The 13,356-nt window shown below is 55.1% G+C and overlaps 1 protein-coding gene across 1 annotated transcript in view; it reads left to right on the plus strand.

Annotated features, from left to right (window-relative positions):
• Positions 1 to 13,356, plus strand: part of BCAS4 (breast carcinoma amplified sequence 4) — a gene marked incomplete at its 5' end in the record, with an annotated part of 62,412 nt that overhangs the window by 15,959 nt on the left and 33,097 nt on the right. Inside the window, one exon of the mRNA XM_029917967.1 lies at positions 9,223 to 9,324. Within this exon, the coding sequence (XP_029773827.1) occupies positions 9,223 to 9,324 (102 nt within the window). The remainder of the gene's footprint in view (positions 1 to 9,222; positions 9,325 to 13,356) is intronic.

Consider the following 13,356-nt stretch of genomic DNA (forward strand, 5'->3'; position numbering starts at 1 on the left):
CAGCGGCCCCGTGCATTTATCGAACACCTACTCGGTGCCAGGCAGAGTGAGACGTGGGTTCCCGTGTCCTCCCATTTCTCCTTGAAGCCTGGCACCGTGCCATCGCCACTCACTCACCAGACCTACCTGGTGCCATCCTCAGGGGCACAACAGTGAACAAGACAAACATTCCCAAGAGGTCTGGTGTGCGTTTTGCTCTTGAGAACCAATTTTTTTTAAAACATTTATTTATTTTTGAGAGACAGAGCACGAGCCGGGGAGGGGCAGAGAGGGAGGGAGACACAGGATCTGAAGCAGGCTCCAGGCTCTGAGCTGTCAGTGCAGAGCCTGACGCCGGGCTCAGACCCACGGACCATGAGATCATGACCTGAGCCAAAGTCAGAAGCTTAACTGACTGAGCCACCCAGGCGCCCCGAGAACCGATTTTCTAGTCGGGGTGTGGGTCCAGGCAGGCGCTGGGTAATGAGACAGACTTTGAACAGCTTGGAGAGCCCTTTCTTCGTCACCAGCCATTGGACACCTGCCCTGACTGGGTGCCGGGGTGAGCCTGACGATGCCAAGAGAGTTGGCTATCCACCTTCCCTCTGGGAGGGGAACCCCACCGCGTGTGGAAGCGATGGCCTGGAGGTGTGTTCAAGGTGCAAAAGGAGACGGCAAAGGTTTGGAAGAGGGAGGGTCTAGAAGGAACTGAGCACAGGATCCTAAGACTTAATTTGTTTAAAAAAAAAAGAAAGAAAGAAAGAAAAGCAGAGGAGTTAGATTCTGCCTGGGAAATTGGGAAGGCTTTGCAGAGCAGGTGGTGATTAATGTGGGGCTTTGAAGGAGGAACAGGAGGATTTCGGCCGCTGGGGAGGGCGGGCGTCCAGGCGGAGGCTCCGGCCCGTGGTGTGGTGTGCCGGGCACAGTGTGAGCCGTGGGGGCCCAGACGCAGGGGGGTGGATTTGGAGGACGGGTGGACTGGTGACCCAGGGACATTTTGTTCTCAAGTCTCAGCCACTGTCCTCCTTGAGAGGAGACCCACTGTCCTGTGTTGGGGCGGGAGTCAGCCTGGGTGGGGGGAGGGGTCAGGCCACCTTGCCTTTGAAACCATCAAGGCTCCCTGGGGAAGGAGCCGGGTCTGCGTCACCCAGAGGCCAAGGTGTCAGTGCTGCCAAGGCCCTCCCCCAACGGCAAGCCCAGAGACGCATTTATGCAAAGATTTCAATACCGATATCACACGCATGACCCATGGACCCAGACCCGCCTGCAGATATGTTCGCTGTTTCTGGAAGGAAAAGAAAAAGGAATTCACTGCTGACATTTATAGAATGTCATGCAAAAAAAAAAAAAATCAGGATTTCTGGCTTTGGAAGAACGAAGATCTGGCTCCCCTTGGGTGCCTGGTCCCACCCGGCCAGCGTTGGCCGGAGAGCGTCATGGCCGCCCCACTGTGGACGGTGTGTGAGCGCTCCAGCTTGTCACCGGCCTCTGCTCCTGTGGGGACCCCTGACTCCATGGCCACCTGCCAGGTACATCTGTCACATGCTCACATGTTTTATGGCAGAGACTATGTTTCTCTGAATTTTGGGCTCTACTGAAAACGGGCAAATAAAACCACACCAAGAGGGTTGGGTGTTTCAAGAAAGGGAAGAGAGTGGGGCACCTACGTGGCTCAGTCAGTTAAGCATCCGGCTTCGGCTCAGGTCAGGATCTCGCAGTTCGTGGGTTTGAGCCCTGCGTCAGGCTCTGTGCTGACAGCTCAGAGCCTGGAACCTGTGTCTTCAGATTCTGTGTCTCCCTCTCTCTCTGTCCCTCCTCTGCTCACACTCTGTCTCTGTCTCTCAAAATAAAGACATAAGAAAAAAAAAAAAAGGGAAGAGAGTGCGGTTCCCCTGGGAGTGAAGACCATTTCGTGTGTTTCTACACAAACGAGTGTGCCTGCATTAATAGATGTGCCTGGCATGATGCTTTTGTGCCCCCTGCAACAGTGCTGAGCGTGGACGACACTTAGATCACCGAGAACCTCTTGTCCCCAAGAGCTGATGCTTAGTTTCCCTAGTGCATCCGCACACAGGGCACAGAGAGAGGTGGCCAGCTTGGGCCCTCCCTTCCTCTTTTGATGCAAGCCAGGGATGAGTGGGGGGGACAGGTGATGTCAGACTATAGACATTGTCCCCAGCTCCCTGCCGTGGCCTTTGGAAACAGTGATCAAGTTAGAAGTCTGAGAGTGGCCAGGCTCCCTGGTGCATAGTCCAGAGGGAGGCCACTCCTTTTCTGATCAAATCAGGCTATTCGGAATGGGAGTCCGGCTTCCTGTCTGATGCATTAAGTCCACTGCCAGCCTGTCCTTGGTCGCTCTATGTGACTGGAATTCACCGCCCTGCGCCTGCCACCTGTTTAGATGGTAGATGGAATGCTCACTGCTGCCGCTTCAGGCTCTGATTGCTCGTGCTGTGGGGTCCTGGGCCCAGCCCGTCACGTCTCCCTGCCTGTCTTTTCTCCCCTGTAAAATGGACGTTATGGTTCTGTCTGTTGCTGTGTCAGACTCTCCCAGGATGTAGCAGGGAGAAACGACCACCAGCTTATTACGCGGGCCGGGGCAGGGCACAGAGGGGATGTGACACCTGCTGGGGCGGGCATGTCCAACATGGCTCTTTCTCCCCCTTGTCTGGCGTCTGGGCTGGGAGCGCCGATGGCCGGGGACCAGCTGCTGTCCCTTCTCTCCGTGCAGCCTCCTAGCTTGGGCTTCCACAGCGTGGCATCTGGCCTCCCAGCACAGAAGTGGAGACTGCTAGGTATCTGGACACGTGGGTATGACAGTGTCTTTTTTGTCCTGTTTGGTCAAAACAGTCACATAGCACACCCAGATCCAAGGGGAGAGGACACAGACCCTGCATGTTCCTGGAAGGAATGGAAAGGACTCATGGCCCTTCTTTAGTCCACTCCAGAGAGTTCCACTGTGGGCCAGGGGAGGCGGGGATGTGCATGTCGCATCCGCTGCGGTGGCCACAGCGAAAGAGTAGGCGAGGGATGGGGGGCAACAGAAATGCGCGTCCCCGTGCTGGCAGAGGTGCAAAGAGGTACAGCCACTGTGGAAACAGTCCGGCAGGTTTTTACAAAGTCAAACACACCCCAACCCCACATCCTGGCGACTGTCATCTGCGATCACTACCCAAGAGAAATGGAAACAAGAGTCTGCAAAGCCTCATCCCCAAATGTTCGTAGCAGCTCTGTTCAGGGTGCACCAAACCAGGAAGAACCTCGGGGTCCATCGGCAGTAGAAACGGGACAGTCACACCCTGGACCTCCTGGTGATGTGAAGGAATGAAGCGCACATGACATCAGCAATTCACGAGCACGAGGCCTGTGGAAAGAAGTCAGACACTGCAGTGGCTTCCATAACATGAAGTTCAAAAAGAGGCAAAACGAATTTATGGAAATCAGGTAGGGGTTAGCATTGGGGGCATGGTCATGCCTGGAAAGAGGCCTTCTGGGGGGATGGATGTTCCTCACACTGACCTGGGCAGTGGTGACACAGATGCGAACATACGTACAAAATGTGTCCAACTGGCCACTTGAGGGCTGAGCACTTGGCTGTCTGTCATTTCCATTCCATTAAAAATAATTAAGAATCATTGCTTCTCGGGGTGCCAGCTCCGTATGAGGCTCTTCGATGTGGTGAGTCCTGGGGTCACTGTTCAGTGGCACGTCTGGGCCCTACGACCCCCCCCCCCCCGCCCCTGGCAGGGAACAGGCTCTTTTCTTTGCTCACGGAAGTGGAGAAAATTCCGTGCTGGCCCAGGGCCAGCACTTGCATTTGGCATTGGTGTGTGTTCTTGGGTCAAGTACATTTGGCTCTCCTTCCTGGGGGCCTGAATCATCTTGGAGGCCGTCTTTGCCCGGTGATAACCCCCCACATCCGCTGCCCAGACTTCTGGGCTCCGGAGGCCAGCTCTGGGGAGGGGGTGGGAGAGCAGGCTGGGGGAGGGTCGGCCGAGTCCCCAAGCCACTGAACCCGGCTGGGGGTTCGTCCTGGCAGACCCTCAAATAGGAGGTCACTGACCTCTGTGTGTGCTTCTCAGTCGTGAACGAAACGTGCCATCCCGGATTCCTGTGACATGACGAAGTGAAGCGGGTGTGAGGAGCCAAATGTATCGCTTTCCTTGGACTCCCCTGGAAGAGGAGGGCACAGGGTGGCCACAGACGCCCTGCTGGGGAGACTCTGGGGAGTGGTAGAGACCGCGGTTCACCAGAGGGGACAGCTGTCACAGCTCCAGCGGATCGCTGTCACACAGCCCAGGGACTCAGGGTGGCCTGGTCTTCTGGTTGTTCACAAGAAGCTGGAACTCTGGGCTTCTGAGGGAAACCCGGTTAGTTTCGGATCCGGGCACCTAGCTTGGGTGGGCGTTCGGGGTTCTTTAGCCAGGACGCAGGCTGACTCTGCGAGGGCCCGGCACAACGCTTCTGCAGACCTGGGACCGACCTGGATTGCCGCCTTCCATCTCCCACTTCGTAGCCTTGCCACCTTGGGCCGACTCATTTCGTTTATCTGTCTTGCTCAGCGTCACCACCCTTGAAAGACTGAAGATAAAATAGTTTCTGATTCGCGGGGTCTGTTCTCAGCACAAGGCGAAAGGCATCAGGGCCCCCCTCGCCCGTATTTTCGCTTTACGGCTCCCAGCTCATGGGGGAGGCAAGAGGAAGAGTTGGGAGCCTTTTGGACCCCGGGGATTACTCTCTACTTCCCCCCGCCCCCTGCCCATGCAGCCTGCCATGCTGGCAGGTGTAGACAGCTCCCTGTTACCCACAGTTTCAGCAAGTGGAGAGGGGCCTGCTTGCCCAGCCACAGACCCTCTCTTCCCAGAATTCCTTCAGGGCTGGGGGGAGGCAGGATGCGCCCCATCAGTCTCCCCTCTGTAGTGGCCCCCTTCACCAGGGTGGCTCGATGGGACCAGGCCCTCCTCACTGCCCTTGTTCTGGCGTATCTGTTTCTTTAGAAATTAGCAGAAAGAAAAGGTCTGCGTTTGATCTGCTGTGTCCTGACCTTGCCGGGAGTTATCTGCTCTCTGTTGCATCTACTGAATCATGGTGATTTCTCCAGAGCTCAGCCTTGTGGAGGGATGGGGCGGTCTCCAGAAATTTGGCCTTGGGGGAACAAAAAGGAAGATGTTGAGGGCTTTTGCCCATCCAGGGCAGCACAGCAGGATCTGGGCAGGAGTGAAGGGGGTGGGCGTGAGGCATCAGGGAGGGGCGGCGTCTGAGGACCCTGAGCTCTCCCTGAGGACCCCTTGGAGCTGAGGCCCCACCCGGAGCCAGCAGCCACAGCTCAGCCCCGCCTTTAGTGCCTGGGGGATGTGGACCCATGTCGCCAGAGCTGCTGGCTCTGAAGGCATGTTGTGAATCCCCGCATAATCTCTGGAATATTTTGAAGCCATATTTAAGTATTTTATTTTGGAATCATTTTAGATTTGCAGGAAAAGTGCAAAGATAGTACAGAGAGTGTACATACACCCCCCCCCCCCATTTCCCCCTCACCCCCCGGGCTAACATCTTGCATCAGCCATAGTACCTTTGTCAAAACAAGGAGTGCCTGGGTGGCTCAGTCAGTTAAGCGCCCAACTTTGGCTCAGGTCATGATCTCGTGGTTCCTGAGTTCAAGCCCTGCATCGGGCTTTGTGCTGACAGCCCAGAGGCCACATCAGATCTTGTCTCCCTCTCTGCCCCTCCCCTCCTTGTTTTCTCTCTCTCTTCTCTCTCTGTCTTAAATAAACATTAAAAAAAAAACAAACAAGGGGCGCCTGGCTGGTTCAGTCTGTTAATCAATGGACTTCGGCTCAGGTCATGGTCTCATGATTTGTGGGTTCGAGCCCCGCGTTGGGCTCTGTGCTGACAGCTCAGAGCCTGGAGCCTGCTTCAGATTTTGTGTCTCCCTCTCTCTCCACCCCTCCCTAGCTCACACTCTGTCTCTCTCTCTCTCAAAAATAAATAAACAGTTAAAAGTTTTTTTAAAAACCCTAAGAAATTAACACGGGCGCATTGCTATTCACTCATCTCCACACTCGATTTCGATCTTGCCAGTTTCCCATCAATGTCCAGGATTAACGCGATGCAGCCCCACAGGAGACCCCACACCGCATTCATTCGTCACGTCTGCTTAGTCTGTGGCAGTTCCGGTCTTTCCTTGCTTTTCACGACGTTGGCAGTTTCGAGGAGCCCTGGTCAGGTGCTCCGTAGAAGGTCCCTCCATTTGGGTTGGTCTGATGTTTCTCTTAAGGCGAGACGGGGGTTGTGGGCTCCTAGAGAGAGTCCCCAGAGGTGGGGTGCCTTCTCTTCACACCGTGTCTGGGCCTGTGGCACCCACACGGCCTTGTTGGGGTGTTCGTGTGGCCGAGGTCACTGTTGCTGCTGCCCCGTCCTTTGTGGCTGTTCGTCTTGTGCTCTGGGTAACAGCCCAGCATTATGTTAGGTATTTTGTTGTCCACATGGCTCCATTTGTCTCTTTCAGGCTGGCTCTGGTGTTCCTTTGACATGGCCTGTCCTTTATGGTTTTTTTTTAATGTTTATTTTTGAGAGAGAGAGAGCGCGCAAGCATGTGGTGGAGGGACAGAGAGAGGAGGACAGATGATCAGAAGCCATCTTCTTGCTGACAGCAGAGAGCCAGATGTGGGGCTTGAACTCTCAAACTGTGAGATCATGACCTGAGCCAAAGTAGGAAGCTCCACCAACTGAGCCCCCCAGGCACCCCTGTCCTTTATCTTTTTAAATACTCCCGTTCCGGGGGCGCCTGGCGGGCTCAGTCGGTGGAGCACCTAACTCATGATTTTGAGGTTGTGAGTTTGAGCCCCACACCGGGCATAGAGATTACTTAATAAAAATAAGTTTAAGTAAATAAATACTGCCTTACATTCTGACTCTACGGGATTCTCCATGTACTATGTCTTCCCTGCCCCGGCTCTAGAATCAGCCATTTCTCCTAGGGGCCCCGCTGTCTTAAAGTTGGAAATTAAGTCCTCTTAAAAAACTCAGACATGGGGTGCCTGAGTGGCTCAGTCAGTTAAGTGTCCGACTTCAGCTCAGGTCATGATCTCATGGTTTGTGGGTTTGAGTCCCACGTCAGGCTCTGTGCTGACAGCTCAGAGCCTGGAACCTGTTTCAGATTCCGTGTCTTCCTCTCTTTCTCTCTGCCCCTCTCCCATTTGTTCTCTCTCAGTCTCTCTGTCTCTCAGAAATAAACAAACATTAAAAAAAAAAAAACTCAGACACTCTGGGGGCCACATAAGGTGTAGCTGGTCTCATTTAATCTCCAGAGCATCTTTGAAGAGAAATACTTGCATGGTGCCCATTTTATAGACAAGGAAGCCGAGGCACAGGGAGGTCAGGGCAGAGACTAAGGCCAGATGTCACCCTCTCGGGGCCCCTCTGTGCCCCCTGGGGTCAGGGCTTAGAGCAGGAGTCCCCCCAGGATGGTGGACAGGAGCCAGGCGCCCAGGGAAATGGCAGCGCTGTGCCCAGAGGAGGAGAAGCGGGAGGGGACAGTTTGGGACATTCAGGGGATGGGGTGGCTTCTGAGACCTGGGGCAAGGAGGGACTGTCACCCCGTGGGGCGGTGGGAGCGCGTTCCAGGAGGACCCCAGGAAGCCCCATGTATTTGGGTAGAAAGAAGAGGAAAAACAGGTACAGTTTTCAAATCAAGTGTCACATGAAAACGTGCTGAGCTGTCTCCCTGTGCTCATTGTCTGTTGCTGCTCAACACAGCGTGCCAGAACTCGGTGGTGTAAGACAGTGGCCTTCCCTACTCGGCAGCGCCTGCGGGTCAGGGGTGTGGCTGCCGGCAGGTGCTGGCTGGGGCCGCTCCCGTCTCAGGGTCCGGCCGAGTCAGCAGTGGGGCACCCCACTTCCTCCCCAGTGGGTGGCTGGAGCCTGCCCTGTGTCCCTGGTCACGTGGGCCTCCCTGTCACCTCCGTATGCTGAGAAGGCAGGTGGCAAAGAAGATGGGGAGAGAGGGAGCGTGTGTGAGTGAGCCACCGAGAGAGAGAGAGAGAGAGAGAGAGAGAGAGAGAGAGAGAGAGCGAGCTGCTATGACAGTCCTCTGTGTAGCCCTGTCTCCAGAGTGGCACCTCTCCTTTTGGCTGAGACCCTTGGTCAGAAGCGAATCGCTGCTGCTAACGGTTGGGGGAGGGGGTCACATGCGGCTGCGCAGGAGGCAGTGGTCACAGGGGACGGTGTCAGGAGCTGCCCGGACTAGCCGTGCCACTCTGCCGGACATTCTGTCCTCACTGCCTGCTAAGGAAGCCAGAGACATTGTCTTTGCTTCACTGTGCGGATAAGCATAGGAGGGCTCAGAGAGGTGCGGTGACTTGCCTAGGGTCACACAGCTCAGACTCCAGCCTGAGTCCAGCACCCAGGGTGCCCACTGGTGTTCTCTGACTGCTCTCCCACTCCAACCCCAGCATGGCCTCGGGGCTTCGCTGACCACACGGATTCCCAGCGGACCCCAGGCACCCCAAACCAGACACGGAGGGGCCTGGGAATCGGCATCGGCCAGGCTGCCCTCTTGGGAGATCCCGACGCTCCCTGGAGCCTGAGAGCGGCGTTTGCCCCTAATTGTAAGAATGGGAGATGGAGCCTCTCTCTCTCACACTGGGAGGGTCCTCTGGCTCTTGGGGAAAACAGAGGCAGAAGTGTCCGATTTCAGTGATCACGGGAAGGATGTGGCTTCATTAAAGGTCAGAGCCACTTCTGGAGCCTTTCCAAGCAGAAGAAATTGAAAATTAAATGAGATGGTGTGCGGGAAATGCTCAGCGCGGGGGTCTACTATGGGGAGCACTTTGATACTTGAGAGCCGTGGTTTTCATTAACGTTATTAATGAATGTTAACGATTGTTATTAGCTTGTTAGTATTAATTTCAGCACAATGAAAATCTGGCTTCTCTCGACTTGGGTTTGGAGAAGCGCTTTGGAGTCTCTCCACTTGCCCCAGAGGAGTGCGGGGTTTAGAGAACGGACACCTCTAGTGTGGGCCTGGCGCTGTCTGTCCTGTGCTGGTGGGGGAAACAGCGGTAAATCATTCCTGGGTAGGTCCGGGTCCCGAGAGGCTCTGAGCTTGGTCCCCCACTCGGGACTCTGGTTGCCCCCGGGCCTGTCCTCGTGCGGGGTGCCCCTCGGCATCGCGGTCGTCTGGGAGGCCCCTGCAGACCCTGGGCGACCCTGGAGGGCCTGATGAGCTGTTCCGTTTTCTTGCAGATCAGGAGCGACACGTCACAGATCCTGGAGGAAAACATCCCGCTCCTTAAGGCCAAAGTGACGGAAATGCGCAGCGTCTATGCCAAAGTGGACCAGCTGGAGGTACGTCCGTCCAGTTCATGCGCTTTCTTTGTGAGATCTGTGGGCTTGTTCTACTCTCTCATCCTCTCTTCTGGAATGCTGATTAGGCCTCCACCGTTAGACCCAGTGCAGGGTTGGTGGCGAAAGAGGGTCCACTTACTTGGTATTTTAAAAGCTATGACAAATATAAATTTATGTAGAGTGCCCCACTTAAAAGTCAGGGTCCTGGGGCACCTGGGGGGCTCAGTCGGTTGAGCATCCAATTTGGCTCATGTCATGATCTCACGGGTCACAGGTTCAAGCCCTGTGGTCGGGCCCTCTCTGCCCCTCCCCCACTCGTGTTCTGCCTCTGTCAATAAATGAATAAACATTAAAAAGATTTAAAAATCCAGGGTACTTTTTGTAAAAATCTGACTTTTTTATTTTTTATTAAAAATTTTTTTTATGTTTATTTATTTTTGAGAGAGAGAGACAGAGCATGCCCAGGGGAGGGGCAGAGAAAGAGGGAGACACAGAATCCAAAGCAGGCTCCAGGCTCTGAGCTGTCAGCACAGAGCCTGATGGGGGGCTCAAACCCACAAACGATGAAGTCATGACCAGAGCCAAATTCAGACACTTAACTGGCTGAGCCACCCAGATGCCCCATAAGTCTGATTTTTTTTTTAAGGTTTGTTTTTATATATTGAGAGAGATCAAGTGGGGGAGGGGCAGAGAAATCGGGAGTGAGAGAGAATCCCAAGCAGGCTCCGCACTGTCAGCACAGAGCCCTGTTTAGGACTCGAACCTACAAACCATGAGATCATGACCTGAGCCGAAGTCGGATGCCTAACAGACTGAGCCACCCAAGTGCCCCTAAAACTCTGACTTTTAAGCTGCTTTTGGAAATTCAAAAGCTTTGATAGCACTTAGCTCACATTTCTTTAAATACTTGAATCTCCAGGTTGTATTTCTCAAGGTATAAATACATGAAGTACACACACCTTTTTTTTTTAATGTTTATTTTTGAGAGAGAGAGAGTGCGCGCATGCAGGTGTGCATACAAGTTGGGGAGGGGCAGAGACAGAGAGGGAGACACAGAATCCGAAGCAGGTTCCAGGCTCTGGGCCGTCAGCACAGAGCCCGTCTAGGGGCTCGAACTCCCCAGCTGTGAGATCATGACCTGAGCCGAAGTCGGACACTTAACAAACGGAGCCCCCCAGGTGCCCCTGAAACTCACGCATCTTAAGTGAATAGTTCAGTGAATTTTTACACACATACACTCCCCTGGGAGGATGACCCAAATTGAGAAGAAGAACGTTTCTAAGCCCCGGGCTGTACTTTTGTAGAGCCGGGTGGCAGCTGGCCCTCAGGGAAGGGCCGAGTTCTGCAGCTCACCCCAGTCCCCACCACGCCCTAGAGCCTCACCTGCCTTCCTCCCGTGGGAGCCCTGGGCTAAGCCGCGTGGTGCCTCATTTTTCTCTGGCCGCCCGGGACCTCCCTGCCCCATTTCCCAGAGGAAGAGCATTAACTCCAAGAGGCAAAGCCACTTTCCCAGGGTGACACAGCTCATTCCTTGAAGCAGGGACCTCCCCTTGCATCCTCTTGGAGCCCAAGCTCTGAATCGTGCTGGGGCCCTCGGCTTGGCGTCCTGGCTCCTTACACAGTGGAAGGCCGGGCGGCTTGGAGGAGCCTGTGATTTAATAGTGGTCACCCGGACAGAGGGGCTGTGAGCCGCTCCGAGCCACGGAGGACGGGAGCATGGCAGCCAACACTACAGTTAGCAGGGAGTTAACATTCTTGTCAGCCCAGAATGAGGCAGGAGTATAATTAAAACTTTGCCCTTGGAATCGCTGATTCATTTGAATCTCATGCCACACGTTTGACAGAGGAAAGAAAACGTGAAGATTGGAGTCCTGGTTCTTGCCTGGGTTGCCCAGCCCTCAAGCCCAGCTCTACCCTTCGCTGTCAGCCCACTGGCACTTCCTGAGGGCCTACTGTGCGCACTGCGGGGAGAAAGACGGCAGCCCGGGGCCCTGTTCCCGCAGGAGGGGCCTGGCCACAGAGCACTCTCGTGGTGGGTCCCAACCGCCCTTGTAGCAAATTCCCACAAATTTAGGGGCATCAAACAACATATCGACGACATGGCCTTTTCCACCTTCTGGAAGCTGCCTGCATTTCTCGCTCATGGCCTCTGCCTCCACATCCGCCCCACGTGTAGCTCTCTCCAGTCTCTCTTACACTCCAACCCTCCCGCTCCTTCCTGACAAGGACCCCGTGGTCCCCCATGTAGTCCAGCATCATCTCCCCATCCCTACCCCCACCTGCAAAGTCCCTCTTGCCCCGTAGTGTCTTCATAGGCTCTGGGAATGAGGGCGCGGACCTCTCTGGGGGCCCTTCTCCTGCTGGCGCAGTGGCCAAGGCGGGTCTGGAGCGAGGCAGGTGTTCTGGAGAAAAGTGGTGGCTGGGGAGGGGGCTCCGCAGGCCCTGGGGGCGGGGCGGGCAAGGGAACAGCCCACGCAGAGGCTCCGAGGCAGGAAGGAGGCATTGGGATGGATGGGGACCCTGGAAGGATCTCGATGGGCTGATGATGGGAACGTGACCAGAGCGGGGCTGGAGAAACCGGGCGGCAGGAGCCCTGATGTCAGGATTTGGGCCTCTTCATCCCGAGCGGTGGGGGGGGGCCACTGACGAGACAGGACGACCCCCACAGCGGGGCGTCCCAGCCTTGGTGCTGTCGACGCTTCAGGCCTGACGTTCTCGGTTGTGGGGGGGGGGTCATCCTGTGCGCCTTGCAGCGTCCGGGTCTCCACCCACGAGATAGCATCCCACCCCCCCGCACCCCTGGCTCTAGAGTCCTACTGCCTGGGTTCGGATCCCAATGCTGCCTCTTTCCGTGTGTGACCCTCCAGCAAATTCTGGGTCTCTTCTCCTCTGAATGGAATAACAATAGTGAGATTCTCAAACCCAAATCTTTTTTTTTTTTAACATTTTTAATTTATTTTTGAAAGGTGGAGAGAGACAGAGAGGGAGACACAGAAACCACAGCAGGCTCCAGGCTCAGAGGTGTCAGCACAGACCTCGACACAGGGCTCGAACTCATGAGCACTGAGATCACGACCTGAGCCAGTCTGCTGCCTAACCGACTGAGCCTCCCAGGCGCCCCTCTTGAACCCCAATCTACGGTATTTACTTGGCCACCCTTAGTTGAACGCTCATTATGAGCTACCCTGGGGTGGGCGTGAGGCCCCTGGTGCCTGCTGGTGGCCTGCGGGGGCGCTGGATGAGGACCTGGTGAGACAGGCTGGCTGTGGCAGCACCTGCAAAGGAGGGGCCTGGCCAGACCCAGAAGAGGGACCGCTTCCGGGGGGCCTGACCTTCACAGGAAGGACTGAAAAAAGGAGGAGTATGCCTGGGGGGCGGGGTGGGCCGCTTGCGCAGACGCCCCAAGGCTGCAAAGACCAAGGCCTCTCAGCCCGTGGTGGGAGGTGTAGAGCTCAAGGTCAGGGGTGAGGCTGGAGCAGCGGCACAGATGACCGACCGTGTGGGGCCACGTCATGGAGTTCGAGCCCGTTGTGAGAACTACAGGACCCTTCCGAAGTGATTGCAAATACTATACTGTTCCTTCCTCAACCCTGAGAAAATCCAGAATGAGTTTTTTGTTTGTATTCTTTTTAAGACAAATTTTTTTTATATTTTTATTTTTGAGAGAGACACACAGAGTGTGAGCAGGGGAGGGTCAGAGAGAGAGAGAGGGACACAGAATCCGAAGCAGGCTCCAGGCTCTGAGCTAGCTGTCAGCACAGAGCCCGATGCAGGGCTCGAACTCACAAGCTGTGAGATCATGACCTGAGCCGAAGTTGGACGCTTAACCAACTGAGCCCCCCAGGCGCCCCTGGCTGAATAATATTCTAGCGTATGGACGGATACATCACATTTCATTTATCCTGCATCAGTTGATGGATACTTGGGTTGCTTTCTCCTTTCTGGCTCTTAGGAATAACCCTACTGTGAACGTTCATGTCTGTGTTTTTGTGTGAATATATGTCTTCATTTCTCTCGGGGGGAAACCTGGGA

This window comes from Suricata suricatta, chromosome 12, assembly GCF_006229205.1.
Source record: "Suricata suricatta isolate VVHF042 chromosome 12, meerkat_22Aug2017_6uvM2_HiC, whole genome shotgun sequence".
Lineage (NCBI taxonomy): Eukaryota > Metazoa > Chordata > Mammalia > Carnivora > Herpestidae > Suricata > Suricata suricatta.